Consider the following 20,296-nt stretch of genomic DNA (forward strand, 5'->3'; position numbering starts at 1 on the left):
CTGGCTGTGCGTGGTTACTTAGGAATCTTTTTTTTGTTGTTTTGTTTCCATGCCGGAACAAGTGATCGCCCATTCAACTATCCTGCCTGCACACTATCTCGTTAGCAATATTTTTCAGGCAGCCATGCTCAGGCAGCTGCACCAATAAAACATATTTATGCAGTTGAGTAGAAATTTATTGTTAAAAGCTAAAAGCTGTCACATATTAAAATATCCAAACAGTAAATACAAAACAGAGTTTAAAAAATAGCATAAAAATCACCAAAAAACAACTGGTAAAGTTAATAAAGAGATCCATCAACAAAAGGCCATAATAAATAAAAGATAAAGTAATATAACCATAAAACTAGACTGAACTAGCCATCATTCCCATCAAGAAAGCTATTCTAATCTTGCTAGCAGCTAAACCAAATTTTTGCTCCATAGAAGTAACAAATGCATGTTGCCAGCCAAAAGGAACAAGTCTGCTGGAAAGCAAGATCTACCGGAAAGGGATTTCAAAATACAATACAGAACCTTGTCTAGGAGAATATACGAGGCAATGTAGCAGGTACTTCCCCAGTTTTGCAGATACATAGTCTTAGATGGACAGGGTGTTGTTATGTCTGCCCGTCAAATAGGCAGAAGGCATACATTGGAATCTTAGAGCAGTAAATGCTTTTCTAGCAGGGCCAGAGTAGATTAATAAGTATACTCTAACCCAAATGAAGTCTTGTACAATGGGTCCAAAGAGAAAAAGAAGAGCTCGAAAGTGACAGAGATTGGCCCATTTGGAGGCAAGATAATTTTTCTCCTTAATGTTGCTTGACTCTAGGGTGGCATAATTTGGAAGTGAGTCCACATTAATCTATAGCTCTGTAATACTGTTCTAACTATAGTTACCCAGGAGTTTGGAGAATTAAGAGTATTTGTTCTGAGTATCCATAAAAACAGATATAGATGGTCGCTGGATCTCCAAGAAAGCAATCAAAATCTCCTTGGGAAAAACTACTCCACTGTCAACAAGGGCAATAGATTAGAACTCTGTAGAGTGGCTCCCGGTATCCAACCCAAATGCGGATCCTGTTGTCGTTTAAACATTAACCATCCCATTGATGTTCTTAGAATGAAGGCTTATAGCCCAATACCAAATCTTCCCCAACAGAGTCTTTCGTGAAGAAAGAATCAAACCTTTATTTGTTGATTCAGAATCTCTAAGTGGTAACCCCTCTTGATTTGATTCAGAAGAAACTTGAGTGTGAGAGTCATCTATTTATGCATTAGAGACATGAAACTGTATTAAGCAGAGATACAGAGAGAAAAAAAATCATTTTTAATATAATAACAATAGTAATAGCAAAAATACATTTCTATACCGCTTATCAGTGCACTTAAGCACTTCCTAAGTGGTTTACAAAGTGTAAGCTAATTGCCCCCAACAAGCTGGGTACTCATTTTAAGCAACCTACAGAGTATTCAGCCTGAGTCGAGCATGAGCCCCTGGCTGGTATTGAACTCACAGCCTTATGGCTTGTGAGTGAGTGGTGCAATACAGGCATTTAACCACTGCACCACCAGGGCTACAAATCCAATTTCCCATGTATAGTTTACTTGCAATCAAATATCCATAACTGTTCCCAGTTTCAGTCCTCCCAATGTATGAATGATGAGCTACTTTCACTAAATCACTCTTTAGCAGTAACATGTACGCTTTGTTTATCCTGTCAAAATTACCAAAAAATTTATTTTGATAGGACATATTAGGGATCATTTCTAGCTGAGAATTTGTTTCATTGAACTCACATCCATGTGAACTCCATTTAAAGTATTTAGGCTAAAGCACATCAGAGCTCAGCAATCCCCAAAAAGTCTGGTTAAGAGATTTAAAAAAAAAAAAACCAAGAAGAATCGGGAAGAGTATAAGGCTAATGTCTTGTATATACTTGTATACAGGGAATTTACTTTCGGATAAAATGCATACAATTAGATTTAAGCGATTCATTCACCTTTCCTTATAAACATTTGATCTTCAGCATTCATACCAAGTTATAATCACTTAAACTAGTTCAAGTTTGAAAGGAAATAACTGCATCACATCAGGCGGCATGAAGATTTGCTTACACACATACACCATAAATTTAAAATCTGTTCTGGCACCAGGTCCAAAGCTCCCTGCCCTCCTTGAGAGTAGCTTGGCTGGGGTTCAAATAAGCAGTGGTTTGTTCCAACAGAGTGGAGCTTTATTGGTGGGGTGTTAATTCTAGAGGTCTTATTTATGCCAGTGGAGAACTTGCTGGAGCCAAATCCCTTTTGTCCCTCAAAAAGGGTCCAGATTGGGCCTCTTAGTTACTGCAGCCTACAGAGCTGATATATTCTATTACCATGATCACGAACCTATGGTGCATTTCACCCAGCACATTTCAGGGAGGTGGAGGAACAGGCACATGCGCCCATTGCTCTTCCCCCTGACATTTCCCAGCCTCAGCTGCCTCTCAAGAGGGGAGCGGGACTGGTAAGTCCTGGGGAGGAGGAGGAGGGATAGGCACGTGCCTGTTCTTCCTCTTCCCCGATCTTTTTCCTTCCCCCAGCTGTCCCTCGCAGGCAGCTGGAAGCCAGGAAAGGTGCTGGGGAGAAGGAGCCACAGGTATGCACCCGCTGCTTCTCCGCCTGGATGTTTCCCAGCCTTCAGCTGTCTCTCGGAGACAGGTGGGGGCCAGGAAAAGAGTGGGGGAGGAGGAATGTTCATCCTCCCCAGGAACTTTCGCAGCCCCCAGTTGCCTCTGGGCAACACCTGGGGGCAGGGAAAGGTCAAGAGGATGAGGCATGAGCACTGCCTATTCTTTCTCTCCCCAGGGATCTTTGTCGGTCACAGCTGACTCCGGAGGGACGCTGGGGGCTGGGAAAGGTCGCGGACAAGGAGGAATGGGCATGAGCCCATTCCTCCCCATCCCCAGGATCTTCCCCGGCTTCTAGCTGTCTCAGAGACAGCTGGATCCTGGGAAAAGGGCAGGGAGAGAAGTCCTGCCCTGGAAGCCCCACCCTGGAGGGGGGAAGTCCCCACCAGAGAGGCAGAAGTCTGCCCCCGAGGGGGAAGTCCCACCCCTGGCACTGTGCTACCTGGTGCTGGAAAAAATAATTTGGGCATGCGGCCCCGAAAGATTCACCATCACTCTCCTATTAGTTTTGGAGGTGGGGGGGGGAGTGTTGCTAGAAAATAATTTTCTGCCATTGTGTGCCATTGAGATGGGGAAGGAGAAATTTTCAAACACATTTGGGAACGAGCAAAGTTATTTGAGAAGCTGCTCTATCCATCCTCTGACATTTAAGAGAAAAGATTATAGATGAAAAACTTTTCCAGTAATGCAATGACAAGAACTTATGTAGAGTTAAATGGAGCTGTATAATATTGAGAGTGTTGGGATGAAACCATGAAATGATTTATGTTTTAATATAAGTATATTTATTGGAAACTGTAATTCTTGAAATATATGTTGATCTAGTGAAATAAATAAAGATTTAGGAGTAACTTAGAGACGACTTAACGATTTAATGGGGAACTGGTCCCTCAAGGGTCCAGATTGGGCCCCTTAGTTACTGTAGCCTACAGAGCTATTATATCCATTAGGTTTTTTTTTTTTTGGGGGGGGTGTTGCAAAAAGAATTCAATGGTCTAAAGCACAACAGAGTACCCATATACCTCATCCACACTTCAGAAATAATTGGTGTGACACCACTTTACTGTCCTGGCTCAGTGCTATGGAATTGTGGGGGTACTTTGCTCCGGTGTTGCAACCAACTACAATTCCCAGAATTACAGTCTGAGCCAGGGCAGTTTAAAGTGATATCAAACCGGATTATTTCTGCAGTGTAGATGCCGCCATAGACTTTTTTTTTTTTTGTGCCCTAACTGGTCCAAGCTGACTGGGTTTGGAAGCATTAGAAGATCTGCTATTTCATTCCTCCCAAACATTATCAGAAGAGCTCCATAAGTTCTTCTTGGATGGCTCAATATTTTGGAGGTCAACTCAAGCAATTTTCAGTATCAACACAACACATGTTTTGTTCTGTAAAGTATACATTTTGTAATATTTTACAAAAGCAAATAATTTCAAAGTACGCAAAGTCAGAATCGCCTATGCCATTGTATTTCCAATTTTGCATATGGTTGTGAAAATGAACAGTGAAAAATTTGGCAGCAGAAAATCAACTCCTTGAATGTGGTGCTCGAGAGGAGCCACAGATACCATGGTCTGCTAAAAAGACAAATGAGTCTTAAAGCAAATCAAGCTGAGATCTTCTAGAAGCAAAGATGACTAAACTATGGGGGTTATACAGACGGGCAGAAAGGGGCGTGAGGATGCTGCCACTTTCTGCCCAGATGAGACAAATGCTGCCAGACTCTGTGAGGCCTAAAAAGAACCCGCTCCCAGTGGGTTTCATTCTAGGTCACGCCCAGAGTGCCATTGCAGCCCTCACACACAATGATGATGTCCGCGAAACGTTGCACTGCATGGATGTCATCATGGCGGCCCCGTGTGGACGGGGCAATCCATGATGGCACCCGGACGTATGGTAGGGCTCGGGAGCGTGTCAGACAATAATAAGTCTGCTGGCACAACTCAGGGGACAGAGCTTGGTCCTGATTAATAGGGGCAAGAATGACGCTGAAGCAGTGGCATCACCCACCCATGTGGCTAATGGTGCACTTTCTGCCATGCTTACATTGACTCCAATTTGTAAAGCATTACCATGGACCTCTGCCACCCCCCACAGCTTGAACAAAAATGACATCTAATCCGTCAATGAAATAAGATCTGGGGCGCACTCTGAGGAAGGCATCCTAAACGCTGGAGCGCCACCACACTCTCTTCCCCTCATCCAATCTAACTGAGTGCTGTGGCCTGTTATCCTCCTTTCACCAAAACCTTCTTCTGTTAAGCTGAAAAGCTGTGGGATGGAAAAGCTCCTCACTATGAGACCCAAAGGTCTGTAATTTTTAATTCTCACTGGAGTGAAGCTATAGTGCTGGTTCTACTTTGTGTGAAGCAGGACAGGATTAGGGGAGAAGCACTTGCTCTCCCACTAGCATGGAGGACGTGACTGACAGAAGAAAGCCTACTTCTGAAGAAGAGCAATACCTGTGGAAGGATACCCACCCCAACTGCAAGAAAATTACATGTTTTTGTTTATTTTTTTTTAATATATATCTCTTGATAATGTGACTTGACACGGCAATCTTGTTCTGGATAAAAAAAGTAACACAAGATTAAAAAGAAAAGGTACAAATAATTTAAATAGATATTCCTGAAAGATCATTTAACTCGGTAATATAGTCCCTGGAGGATTCCCTGATGGCAATCAACTTTTTTCTTTAAAAAAAAAATCTAAATTAACAACCATTGCACTCCAGTAAAGACAGTTCTCTTACAAAACAGAAATCACTGTGGAAGAGGATCTAAGGCATAGTTAACTCTTGATTAGGTAGAAGAGCATGCTTCCATTCCATAAGTATGACAAGTTGTATCTTGGCAAAGCTGAGAATCTACTTCCCAAATGTTTCTTTGAAGTCAGTGTGTAGTTGATTCCCATTACAAGTGACAATCTACTTCTGAAGCTCAAATTCATATTATGTGTTTGTGATACTTTAAAGGACAATATTTCATGTGGCTTTGAACCATAAGGTCCTTGTTAAGACTTCATACTAGATATTGTTTGCATCATTACCCTTATCATAACACTGACAGCTAGAAAGCCTATCCATATTCTAGAATTACTTCCTTCCTATTAGAAAAAATGGTGAATAGACTGCAGATAATAGCAATGTATCCTGCAGAGAGTGTCTCTTGCATGGAACGAGAAATATGTCTACTCAATCAGTTCTGGAAAAGCCTGGACTATTGATTTACTTTTCAATATTTTAGCAGTCACGTATAACATCACGTAACATCATAGAGTTTTTTATGATTAAAATTTTTGAACCACCAACACACACACCCCACACACACACACACAACACCACAACATTTTCCTCCTTGAACTACATATTTGTCTCTGGTTGTCCATAAAATGAAAAAACAAAAAAAAAAAAAAAAAAACCCCACAACCTCCCCATAAAAGCTCTCAGGTTTATGCCAAATCTGTCCCTTAACAGGATAGAAACTGAAGTATTCATACACTTACAAAACTAAGGGGCAAGCTAATTTTATGTGATAATTCCAGGTACAGTGGTACCCGGGATCGAATTACCCGCTACGAATTTTTGGGTACAAAAAATCCCATAGGGATTATTGTTTCGGCTTACGAAGGTTTTTCGGTACGAAAAAACCTCGCGCTGTTTTCAATGGAGCTGCGCAGCCGCGGCTTTTTTCCATTAGCGCCTATGGCAATCAGTTACGAAGGTTTTTCGGGTTACGAAATTGCCGCGGAACGAATTAATTTCGTAACCCGAGGGAACACTGTATACATACTGTAGCTTTTAGAATACAAAGAGTGGCATTAACACTCTAAGCAAACTTAACATGGCTTTAATCGCTAGTGACATCAGTTCCTTTTTTCATAGTTAATGGCAAACATTAGGGATCACCGTAGGATATAGCTCAGGATAAACACTCAATCCCTCCCCCCCCCCACCATTGCCAGTGATTCAAGAGGGATGAGCAACAAACCAAAAGCAGAGAGAACACACACAAACAGTTGGGTTCGCCTTGTTCATTTGTGTACTCTATATTTCAGAGCTATTTCCTGCTTGCAAACCAAAGAAGAAGTGGTGTAATATTTAGGAAGAGTAGGGTGCCATACCCGGTGGCCCCTGTGACAATCACGCTTTTGGGGGGCCCCTCCCAGTCCCGGCCCGGTTGGGGGGCCCCCCATTCCTGGTTCCCGGTTCGGGGTCCGCTCCTCTGCGGCCATGCCGCTGCCGCCAATGCAGCTGGCTGCGGCGCCAACCCACCTCCTCCTCCTCTTCGTGGTGGTCTGGGCAGCACCAACCCACCTCCTCCTCCGGCTCTGCCTTCCTCCTCTCCTCGGCGGCAGAAGCGCTGCCGCCACCGCGTCGGGCTTGTCCACCCGCCACACCCACGGGGCTCCAAACAGGAGCTCGTCCTTGCTTTGGCCAGCCAGCCATTGGACAGCTGGCCAAAGAGGACGGACTCCTCGGCGCGGCCACCCAGACCTCAGCAGGGGCCAGCGGCGCGCATGCACTGCCCCACTTCCTTCCGCACGTGCGCGCCAGCCATCCTGAGAGGAGGGGGGGAGAGGAGGAAGGAGCGGAGGAAGGGTGCCTGAGCCAGGGCAGAATTGGGCCAGAGGAGGAGGAGGAGGAGGAGGAAAGCTGAGTCAGTGGCCTTAGGTCTGCCTTGGTTTTTTTGGGTTTTTTTAAATTATTTTAAAATATAAAAATACTTATTTTATTTTATTTCATTATTTTTTAATTGCTTGTTTTTTTTATTTCATAATTTTTATTATTGCTTTTTATTTTATTTCATTAATTTTTATTATTGCTTGTTTTATTTTATTACATTAATTTTTATTATGAAATATATACACCCCTGCCTTGTTTTTTATTTTTTCCCCATTATTTTTTATTATTAAACATATGCAAGTGCATTTTCTGTGTATTTATGGCGCTTTGAATGCTAACAAGTCTGCCTTTCTTGGACAATTATAGTGATGATGATGATGATGATGGTGATACTTGATATCAACAAGCCTCTGAAGCATGGCCAATGTAACTTGCTGTGATTTTTGCAAACTCATGCGCAGTGAAGAAAAACCACAGTCCCTTGACCAAGTACACACTTCTGAGAAGTACAGTTGAACCCGAGGGCAAATACATTTCTGCCATCTGTCTAGGAATAATGCCAAAATGTCCTCCATTTTGATCATGCCTAAAAAACATGCATTTATATTAACAAAAAATCCTCAATTTTTTGCACATCCTCCATTTTTTAAAAATGTGTCCTACATTTGAAAATGTTGCCCTACATTTGCCCTACATTTGTCCCTGTTTGGAGCTCCTGACTTATGGCAACCCTAAGGAAGAGACAACCTGTTCCTTCAGCTTGCTTTTCAAATCAATTTCCAGGGCTAGAAAGCAAAAAGGAAGAGGTGAAAAAAGGATGCCAAAAAGATCCACGTGTGCCCCCTTCTCATATGATCCTGCTCTAGTTTTGAGATCCTAAGGAAATGTTTACTCTTGGCCTTCCATCATCAGAGGCACATTTGGTAAAGACACAAGAAAGGGCATTCCCACTGTCTGCTCCCAAGTTATAGATGTACCTTTCATAAGATGCTACTCTGGCTCCTTCTTTGCTCTCCTCTGTTAGCAGGCACAGATAATTTTATGAACACTGGCTTTTGGCCATTAACTGATTGTTATGGTTGGGTTTTTAATGGCAAAAACTGTTCTCCTCCCTTCCTTTTCTTTTCTGTTTGAATGCCTATAAACTGCTTTTAATTTAGTGCTGTTTTAACCTGTTAGTTTGTTCAATTGTTTGTTGCTGCACTCTGTTTTAAACCCGTTTGTAAGCTACCTTTTGTCTCTAAACTGGATGAGATATTAACAAAAACAAAAACAAGAAAAACAAGAAAAACACAACAAACAAGTAGGGAAAAGACTGAATTTAATACTGTACAGGTTGCAAGATTTGTTTGAGGTGTAGGTATGGCTATGTGCCTCTTCTGAAGCTGAGAGAGTGTGACTTGCCCAAGTGGGTTTCCATGACCAAGCAAGGATTCGAACCCTGGTCTCCAAACTCACAGTCCAATGCTCAAACTACTACTGGCTTCCTAGTGTAAATGAAATTCATTTACAGTATTAATATTCCTAATAAATTTGACAAAACATTTCATGTTTGGAAATGGATATTACTAGAGATTCATTTTTAGTGTTCATGCAACAAATACTCTCATGAGTTGTGATACTGGATCTCTTGTTTACTGCCCTATCCTAAATGACATGATGGATCTGAGCACATACACTCACTGGTGTCCCCTCAGTTATCTTCACTGCTCTTGCTTCTGCCTTTCTGGCATGCTGACACAATGAGTGTAGCGGTAAAACAGGTATATAGATTTTAAAGCCACCTCACATACTAAAATCAAACTTTATCCTTATCATATTCTGAGATTTGTCTTTCAGTCTGAAGACCCATAGAAGCATAACAATTCCCTGAGGCTGAAGCTGATGCCCTGTGATCAGGTAATCTAGATGAAAATTGATAGATATCCAAGCCTTTATGTAAACATACTGTGATTAAAACATGTTTTAAAAATAGAACAGTTTGCCTTTTCTGTAACAGTGTTTTTACACTGACAAGTCTTGAGAATCTATACTCACACAAGGCTTGTGCTTATCTGAAACAGAGGGGCTCGACAGACTGCCCCTAAGGGGTGGCCTGCAGCTGCTCCTTTTAGCACCGGATCAGAGCTGCAGCAACTACATGCCATGGCCCTGATCCTTGGTTTCCTTTTTGGACCCTAGAAAGGGCGCCATAGCCACCAGCGTGCAGCTTCTCCACACTTCTTTGGCGCTGCGTCATGTAGATGCAGTGGCAAAGGAGCGCCAGGATGCTGCACAACATGTGGAGCAGCGCGCATCATCATGCCGGCCTGGAGGCGGAATTGGGGTGTGTGCCATGTGGACACCATGCCCCAACTCTGTCCCCAGGCCACCCTTTCCCACTGGTCTGTTGAGTCATTCGCAAATATAAATGTCAATCACTTTCTACATATTTTGATGGCTCATCTATTTTTAAAAATTATTAATCAGCCATTCTTATCTTATGCAGGAAATTTAAGTTGGAGAACTCTGTCCCACACTAATCACTAATTATGTGCTCACTAGCTAAGAATACCTACTGTACATTTTCCCTAGTCAAGTAGATATGATCTCATTAGCTGACCTCAGCTTCATATGTAATCTTGACCTCTGTCCTTCTGTACCTAAATGGGACAATGTTCCAAGTCCAAACTCCTACAGCATCCCTTTTGAAAATGAAGAGGGCAAAAAACACCCTCAAGATTTGCATAACCCCATACTATCCTAGTCTAATAATTTTTGAAGATTTAGAACTAGCTCAGCATAGTACCAGGAACTCAGAGTTTGAATATAACACCAAGAATACCTTATCATTTTTTTCCTTCTTGCATTGCCTGTTTGATGGATTCCCGTATCCACATTTAATCAATATTTTTTCTGTTTAAAATGCTCTGGACTGGTTTTAAGAAGCTCAAAGATTCTCCACATATGTATACACTGTATACATTACTGATCTATGAAGAATGAAAAGTAGCAAGTAAAACAGTAGCTCAGATTTTGCAAACCTGCCTTTATAGAGTTTTATCCCCTAAGTAACCCCTTCTAGAAGAACAGCCTTGTTATTGCTGATTATGTTATGTGTCTTCAAGTTGTTTTCTGACTTATGGCAACCCTAAGGTGAACCTATCACAGGATTTTCTGCGGATTCACCTAAGGTCACCCAGTGGGTTTCCATAGATGAACAGGGAACTGAACTGTGGTCTTCAGGGCCACAGTCCAATGCTCAAAGCACTTCACCACACTGGCTCTCATCTACACCTATAAGTATAGCCTACACAAGCTGGCAAAATTAGGTGGAGGCAGTCATTAGTCTCAGAGCTGATAGGAACAGCTTTAGTCAAAATACACAAAACATCACACAAAAAGGGGGGTGTCCTAACTCCTGTTTTGTGACACCTACAGTCCCAGCCAAATTGATTCATTATTTTTTCCATCTCAAACATTTAATGAAAAATATGATGTAGAAATGGGAAACAGCAAGCAATAATGGACAGAAAACAATAAAGCAAAAACTTACACCCAACTATCTTCATCTCTGTGCCATTAAGAAAGGGGAGAGAATGAAGGGAAAGTAAACAAAGAGCCAGCAAAATTTAGACAAGAAAAATAATGACCAAGTATCACTGACAGTTAGAAGATGAGACCATGCATTTTTCATCAGACACTCAAAATAAAAGACTGAGTAAGTAGAAAAGATGTTCCATGATCTTGGTATGTCTGTATACAGAATATACAAACCAGGAACCAGAAATTCTTTGAGCAAGTCCAAAGAGTCTTTGTTTATCCAATGGGTTTCCCTGTTTTTGATCAGCAGGCTCCTGCATCCAATCAGAAATTACTTTTGTAATGGACCTCAATTTCAAAATTGTTTGCTATTGATATTGATCGATTGCTATGCAACAGAAACTGAGGTTACTCAAGAAATGAATGTCCAAAAGGACAACTGTGTGTGTACAGAACTGATTACAGATTCTTTGGATCTTGGTCATAGTTCAGAAGAAAAGCTTTACTGTTATTTAAAACAACACAATGATCTTAACCACTGAGACGAGAAAGATAAACATCTCACGTATAACAGATAAATGAATATTGTACTCAGATTACTGAGCAATGAAAAATCAGTTTGAAGGAGTTCAGATATGGTAACATTTTTTAAAAGAGTCTTCTCTACATATCTCTTTTAATGAAGCTAACAGATGTTACATCTTAGCATGTTGAACTATTTAATGGTCTTTGAGTTCAGTAATATACATATGGCCCAACATCATGCAAGACTGCAGCCTTAAGTGGTAACAGTCTCGCTAGGAATTTTGGAACAGTCACAATCTTTCTTACTAAAACAGGGTTGTTATGAAATTGTTTTACATACTATTTTGTGCAAGACACAATGCAGTAAGTTGACTAAAATCTTCAACCTCATGTTTGTCAATCCATTTCTGCAGAGACTAAAATATAATCAGTTGTTTTTGAATGATAGATCATCTTGTCAAACTGTAATGTGAGTAGGACAAACAACCTTCTGTTGCTACAAAAACAGCAGAACCTAATTTTCTTCTATTGCTTATTAATTCTAAAGAAGTGTGAATAGCCTTAGGATTCAATCCAGCATTTAAAATATTCAGAGATCAGGTTAGATTTAATCACTAGTTGCCAATATTCTGGATACACTGTCAACTTTCTGAGTTTCTAGTTTTTATCAAATTTCTACAGTGTTTGAATATATGAGGATGATTTACAACAATAAGAATACAAATAAAACACCAACAAATTCAATAAAACTAATAGAACCTCAATAATACCAAGAGTAAGATTTCACCTGCACTGCAGAAATAATCCAGTATGACACTGCTTTAACTGTCATAGCGCAATGCTAGGGAATCCTGAGATTTGTAGTTTTGTGATTTGCAGTCAGAGAGCTCTGGTGCCACAACAAAGATGCAGCCGTAGATCATTTTCTTTTGCTTGTGAAAAAAAAATTAAACATTCCTAAAAGGCAAGAGGCCCAAGAACTGCTTTGCCTCACATAATATTCTTCTGTTTTTAAAGCTATTTTAAACCAAAACCAGTATTATTTTAAAAATAGTAAATGTTTTCAGCTAACAAACTCTCTCTATGAAACTTATTTCTTTTTCTTTAAATGACTTATTTCTTGCGCAGAGATGAAGGATCGTTTCAAACTGAAGTTATAGCAATATGGTTCCCTTTTAACTAGCATGGCAAGAGCATATGGAATCCTATGCTAAACATTAGGGAAGAATGTTTAGCATTCTCAACCAATGAGCTCTAATGAACTCCCTGAACTACAAACCCCAAGATTCCAGGGTGTGGAACTACACCAGTTACAGTAGGATTATAGCACTATAATTATGGAGTGTGAGAGAGACTGCAAATGGGCCAGGCTACTAGTAGGTGGTCCAGGGACCCAGCCTACAAAATCTTGGAAAGGCAGTTTGTATACTTGTCTAAATTCCCACTACAGGTTTTTCACTGTTTGCCTACATGGAAACTCAACTCACTCTTTTCTCCAGTTACTCCCCATCTCCACCAAATAAACCATGCCTTTTCTTTTCCTTCCTCTAAATGTTTACTTCTTGGTAGCCCTGCAGAGGAATCCACAATCATGCTCAGAATCTTCATTTCCCCAAATGAGTTCTAAGTTGCTCCATGCAGATCCAGAGAACATCTGGGAAAATGAATAAGGCAAGTAACACAACAGCTTTCTCCAAAACTGATTTTAGTCCAATCTACTATAAAACTAAAACATTTTAAGGGCTGAAAATTGGCCTTTTCAGCTTTCCAAAGAATACACAGTGTATATCTGTCTCTTTTGTGAAACAAACGGCCTGTATGTGCAAGCCAAGATCCATGCTCCCCCCCAGCCTTGCATTGTCCTGTCCAAACAAAACAGACCATTCACCTTGGGCTGGGATCAGTCAGACCAAATGTGGATCCAGTGGATCGGTTCTGATTCCAGCCCAAAGTGGCCTTAGCCCAGTCTAAAAAGACCATCTGTTTGTTTCTAGGAAACTCCACAGTGACAGCTGGCAGAATGGATCGCCTCATGCGCCCTGTACCTGCATTACCATCACGTCTGATGAAAAGATCACCACCATGGCCTGTGACACTGGATGGGGGAGCTTGGCCATGTGAGTGTAGCCAGGCACCCCATTTCCACCCTTATGGGCTGTGATGGGATCTTTATAGCAGATATGATGGTGAGGCAGATATGGGTTTTGTGGTGGTAGTCCATTGTGTAGCAACGGGCGGGCAGGTGAACATGTACCTATTGCTCCACTGGCCTGGAGACTGACCAGTATTAGGACCACGTCAGGATAACACAGGCTTGATCTATGCTATCCTGAGTGTCTGTGTAGGGACAAAAAGAACAAGAAAAGCTGCTACCTATTATGGAGGGGAAAGTGGGTGAAAACAAATTAATAAAAAGAATAACCTAGAGCAGAGGGGCAAGAAAAAGCACAGGAGCAGCAGTGGATAGCAGGTGGAAAGCAGAGCCCTCCCTCCAGCCCATCTGCCTTGGTCCAGGCCTCAGAGGGAGAGAAGAAATGCTGGACCTGATCCCCTTCCCCACCACCATTCCCTTCTCCTTTTGTGTCATGTTTTTTTAGATTGTAAGTCTGAGGGCAGGGAACCGTCTAATTAAAAAGATTGTATGTACAGCGCTGTGTAAATTTACAGTGCTATATAAATAAAGCTTAATAATATCAGTGCCAGTTTGTACACAGAATGAAGTGGGATGAAATCTTATTCTTTATTTCAGGCAGGAAAATGTCTGGGGCCAGATCTTGTTCATGACAACTGCAAGTAACAGCTAGTAAAAAAATAGTACTACACTACCAGCAGAGTAGTACCAACAATTCTCCAGTTTAACGTCATGGACATTCCATCAAGTACTATGCTGTCCCTCTTATTCTTCTTTCTACTGTGTAAACTGTGATGCAGCAAGAATCATCAATCCTACACAAAAACTGCAGAAGATGTTGAACAAAAAGGAGTATTGGTTCTGAAAATAGCATTGTAGTTAACTGTATACATATATAGCTAAAATACACACTCTGACAGATTGCCTTTAAATCACTCAAATATACAATCAACAATATATTTTTTAAAAGTGGTCATTTTTGTCCTACATTCAGTGATAATTATCAGTGACAACTGATAATTATCACTGACAACAACAACAAAAAAATCTGCTGTGAGCAAGTTAATAGAACCTTCGTCTACTTACCAGGCATGATAACATCTGGAAAACCAATTTTTCTGGTTACAGCTAGACCTCTGTTAAAGATCATACTATACTCTCTACGAATCTGCTCCATCTCTCCACGAAGAAGCTGTAGAGAAATTATAAGTCCTGAACAAAAAGAAAGAAATGAAATTATTTTTTTCAAAATTCAACCCATTTTAAAAAACAAAAACAAACAAAACAAACAAAAAGCTCATCTGAACTCCTGATGGAAGGAATGATAATATTGTTATACAATTGAACACTGTCATTATATGATTTTTTTTAAAGAAGTCACACTGCAACACAGGACCTTCCTCACCCTGATAAGTGAAGGAGGAAACCCAAAACACTGACGTCAAGCAACTTATGGCTGCCTTTCCCATAACAGATGAAATAGTTGTGGTTCTGCCCCACACCTGTCTCCTCACAGAGGGTTGATGTTTCTTCACCTTAAGTTTGTCAATTTGTATCTAGTTCAAAGGTAAGCAAAATGTGGCTTCCAACCCTTATGTGTTTATTGGGACCCCAAAGTATGCCCCCAAAAGTTTCCAGTTCCCCTAAAAAGAATAAAAAGAATCAGAGTATTCTTATTTTTTGCCCACCATCCTGCCAAAATAGCTCCAAGTCACTGCAGAACATCTTTGGGTAAAAATCAACCAAAATCAAAACTGAAGTGCTATCATTCATGTTTGAACTTCAGTTATTTTTTTGCACAAGTTGGGGGAGTCCTAGCAAGTTTTTAAGGTATGTGAAGTGCTTGAGGTAGCAAAATGGTTGTGTTTGCAGCTTTTGAGTGCTTGTGAAAAATTGTCCAGAATTTAAAAACATTTTTAGGGCGTCTCGGTACTTTTGGTGCATGATGCAGCCTATCTGAGGTCACAGGGTGAGAATTTCCCCCTTCCAACATGATCTATCTAGAGTTCCTAAGAATCCACCATTTTTGTCAACTGAACTTACAGGGTTGTAAACAACAGTATTGTCTAATAGGCCGATCAACATCAGTACTTTCAAGAAAGTTAAATTACAGGAGAACAAAAATGCAGTTTTACAGTTATGTTTATATTTATTATGTAAACAATTAGTTTATGCAGTTAAATGCTTCTTAGTATATTCCAATCTTAGTATATTCTCTTTCATAGATATTACATAATCTAAGCACATTGCTTCTAAAAAGGAACATATATCATACTGGTAAGGCACATGGTGAGAGACATAAGTCAGAAGTGACTTAAAGGCACACAACAACAGCAACAGCAACAGCAACAAGAAGAATGCTACTTGATCACCTGCCCTAAGGCAATTTTTCCTAAATTGCCAAATTTAAGTGAATAGTGCAATGGTGACTCCTCTGTTGAGTGAAGCTTAGAAAACAAAATCAGCATTTACCATACATTCTCATCCCAAGCAAAAGAACTGATCATGTTTAACAAATTTTGTGATTTTGTCACAACAAATGACACACCTTTTACATTAGGCTATTTTGAATATGGCTACTCACATGGCAGACAAAAGTGAAATGAGGGAACAGCATTTGGACAGGCTTAACTATATACAGTATATACATGGGGAAAGGGTTCTCACCAAAAAGCTGTTCATATCAAGAATATCTAAAATGGGTTTCCACACAGGTGCTGAATGCATGATTCACAGATATTACAAAAATAATATACAGTGTGCCCGCGTCATATGTGGGCACACCTTATGCTGTGGGCACACCTGGAAGCCGTGCTGGAAGTTGCAGCACCATGCGCCAGAAAAAACAATGATGCATGCACTGCTGTAGGCACAAGCCCCATTAACTTGAGCATCCACGTTTTTTCCCTTACATAGAGGTGGGGGTGGGTCCGGAATAGATCCCTCGCAGAAGGGAAGGGACGACTGTATACTCAATGCAACAAAAGCAGAACCACTTCCAGTTCTAAACAATCTGAAGTCTAAAATGCGATAGAGGGAGAGGCTAGCAAAAAGGAGGAAAAAGCTGGAAGTATGGATAATGCAAAGAATTTGAGCAAGTTTCAGAACGTATATTTGAGGCTTAAGGGGCAGAGACTGAAGAATTACCATATATATATTCATCTATAAATAAAAAAAATTATGCCCCCCAAATCAACCCTAAAATCCTGGGTCGACTTATATGGATCAATTCACCATATATGGATCAATTCACTAATACTGCTTAGAAAGGCCCTAAAAGAAACACCATTCTGTGCCTCAACAGTGATTTCTGAAAGAGCTGCCCAGATAGATGTGTGTGTGTGTGTGTGTGCGCGCACACACACACAAAAGAGGTGATTCCCTTCCCAATCTGATGTTAAAACCTTCTATGATTTGGGCCCAAAAACCTTCCCTTGACTTATACATGGCATCAACTTGTACACAAGTATAAAGGTAAGATAAAAACTCAAGGATTCCATCAGGATCCATATGTGTTTCTATTTAAACCGTTTCAATGGGTCACTACCCATGGCAAGTAGACTAAGTTTCAACAGGATTTATCAGAAAATAGAAAGTTGCTTTGCAGAAGATTCAGCCTTTTGTAAGATTAGAAAGGTGTTATACAGGTAATGGAAGACAATCATAAAAATATTGATTCATTTCATAAACAGCACACAGTAATATCAAGATTTCAGGGTGCATTCACTGATATTGTCTAATATAAAGTTGCTGTGTTTGGATTAAAAACATAATTTTATTTATGGCCATAGATCAATGACTTCTAAATAAGGTTTAAATTCTTTCAAGAATGCTTGCAGGAATTTCAAAGGACTGCTTTTATTACATACTATGAGTCAAAGACACCATCCTCTCTGCACAGCCTTCTCATTTGAACTTATGATCTTGACATTCACATGCACTCTTCACTATAGCTCTGCCCAATCTGACTCCTTACAATTAGGTACCCTTTGCTCCACTAACCCTGGATATCAACTGTTACTGCTAACTTTATCTGTATAAAGGTTCCATGCTATACAGGAAAAGCAAGTTCTTAATACAGCTGTAAAATATGAAAAATTAAATACTACCATAGTTTGAGCTTGGGGCTGTATATTTGGTGCTGGACTTGCGAATGATGTTTTCATGGATCTGGTACCATTCATTTTCATTGTTGCACCTGAAAAAAGTACAGCAAATGTTTTCTATTGTCTTATAAGATATAACTGCATACCAAAGAAAAACAGGTATTTATAACTGTATTGAAAAACTATAGAATGAAGAACAAAAAACCCACATGAGTCTATTTAGGAAAGAAAAATCTGAGATGGTATACAAATATTACCAGTCTTGTTTTCATTTAGAATATTTTTGCCTTATGTTTGAAATCCATTAAAGCATTACTGGTGTTAAAATAAATTGGCAACTCCTTGTCATTTATCTAATTCTTGTCCCAAATTGGGCTTCTGCTCTTAACTGTTACATAGTAATAATTAGTTGACTAGCAGTAAGATATTAAGTGTGATTTTTTTTAAAGGAGCAGGAACATAAAAAACATTCCTTGCTATAAAATGTTCCTGTGTTGGTTATACATAATGTTTCGTTTTATTCTCTAATTTGGGAACTTAAAAGGATGTCAGACCTCAATATATGATTGTAACTACATAAGTGCAAAAACTGAGATTGGACACTGCTGGAAATTGACTCAAAACTCTGAACTAAATAAAACAGGTCTACAAGTATTGATCTTTCTCCCCAGAATAGTGAATTGTAGCTATCATGCAAGTTAAGACTAATATGTATGGTTTCTTTTTCATTAAACAATCAAGTTTCATTAGCTACTTTTTATTATTATTAATATTTTTAAATTTTACAATACACATTTTTACACTTTCTTCATACACATATATGCTTTAACACTTTACTTATTTTATACTAAAAATCACCTCAGTGCACCCCTTCCCCAGAGCCATTCCCATCCATATACTCCAACCAAAATTTTAATTTATCTTGTGAAGTTTCATTAGCTTCTGAGATATGCACAAGACGTTCATAGTGATTATGAACGCTAATCCACAAATACACTCACTAGGAACAGATGTCCCAGGACCTCTGGCAAGGCTTCCCAACACCACTGGACAACAGTAGAAACAAGCAACCAATTCTTTTTATATACTGTACACTGCAGTATAATTTCCCCAAATTAATGAGGGAAGAGTCCATATCTGGCATGTCAAAATATTTGTGGCAGAGAAGCAGATGATGGCAAGCAAAAGATGAGGCTGACTAGTAAATCAAACCATCTAAGGGCCCTAGATGGGAAGGGTAGATAATATTTCCCCCTAAATTATTGCAAAATCATGTTTCAATAGTCTTTTATTTTTAACAGCTAAACTTTGTGAATTTTTTTTGTGATTCATAAAAAGTGCCTATGGGGCTCAACTGACGGGCAGCTCCATGCTGCCCCTGTTTGCCCCGCATTGTTGCCGCAGCCACCAAATGATGTGGCAATGATGCGCTCCCTCCCAGGAGCAAAAAGAACCTGCAAATAGCAGCTTTTTGGAAGGGGCATGATTGGCATGCCTGCGCCGATTGTGTCACTTCCTGCCAGCGCCGTTTGGGGACTGTTATTATTATTATTATTAACCTTTATTTATGAAACGCTGTAAATTTACACAGCGCTGTACATACAATCTTTTTAGTTAGACGGTTCCCTGCCCTCGGGCTTACAATCTAAAAAGACATGACACAGAAGGAGAAGGGAGTGGTGACGGGAAAGGGTAAGAGGTCCAGCAGTTCCTCTCTACCTCCAAGGCCTGGACCAAGGCAGATGGACTGAAGGGAGGGCTTGGCTTCATAATGGATGGTTAATCTTCTTCCAGGGAAAATACATACTCTCAAGTAGGATAATACATATACAGTACATAGCAATACAGGACTACTGCACAACACTTGCGCCATAATGGCGCCACCCATGTGGAGAGCGGCGTTTTCGTGGACTAGGTTTACTAGGCATCCAAATGCCCAGCCTCATCTAGCCCTAGTTTTCCAGAAGGACACCGCAAAATGCCCGTCTGTACTGGGCCTATATTAACTCTTAATAGATCTATAGCTTAATGTTAGAATACATGCATATCATTGCACTTTAAATCCCTGACACCTCTACACTGGATAGCAAAAGCATGAAAAACTCTCTGAGACCTCTGACAGCCATCAACAATCAGAGGAAACAAGACTGACCACTGTTCAGATACAGTGCAAGACAATTTTAGATTTATTTATCTGATACTATCTGAAAGCATGCAGAGAAGCCTTCTCCAGATCGTTTTCAAAGAAGTTTGTAGAAAGCAATTTGTTTCTGAAATTAATGCAGGCTGTGAAACTTCCTTATTCAGCTTGGCTTTCAATAGTTTTTAATATACTCCTTTTGATGTACAGATTCATCTAAAAATACTTTTTAAAAAAACCAGTATTGTCTAAAATGAAAGCTTTATGTAATACAGATTATTATTGGTATTAGTATTAGTAGTAATACAGATATGGAATACAGCTGAATGTAATACAGATTTGTGAAGTAGAAGACTTTCACAGCCGGCATCCATAGTTTTTTCTGGGCTTTTCAGGCTGGGCTTTTCAGGCTATTCTAGAAGAACTTATTCCTGACATTTCGCCAGCATCTGTGACTGGCATCTTCAGAGAATGCTGGCATGGAAGAGAGTAGGGTATATTATATTATATTATATTAATATACACACTGTTGGTTGAGAGGAAGAGATTTACATGTTAATCTTGAACACCTGGACAACTTCCAACAGGAAAGA

The 20,296-nt window shown here is 40.0% G+C and overlaps 1 protein-coding gene across 1 annotated transcript in view; it reads right to left on the minus strand.

The window, feature by feature from the left end:
• Positions 1-20,296, minus strand: part of DOCK3 (dedicator of cytokinesis 3) — a 294,107-nt gene that overhangs the window by 130,786 nt on the left and 143,025 nt on the right. The window contains 3 exon segments of the mRNA XM_042447484.1: positions 14,544-14,669; positions 17,567-17,655; positions 18,380-18,394. Of these exon segments, the coding sequence (XP_042303418.1) occupies positions 14,544-14,669; positions 17,567-17,655; positions 18,380-18,394 (230 nt within the window).

Source organism: Sceloporus undulatus, chromosome 2 (assembly GCF_019175285.1).
Source record: "Sceloporus undulatus isolate JIND9_A2432 ecotype Alabama chromosome 2, SceUnd_v1.1, whole genome shotgun sequence".
Taxonomy (NCBI): Eukaryota; Metazoa; Chordata; class Lepidosauria; order Squamata; family Phrynosomatidae; genus Sceloporus; species Sceloporus undulatus.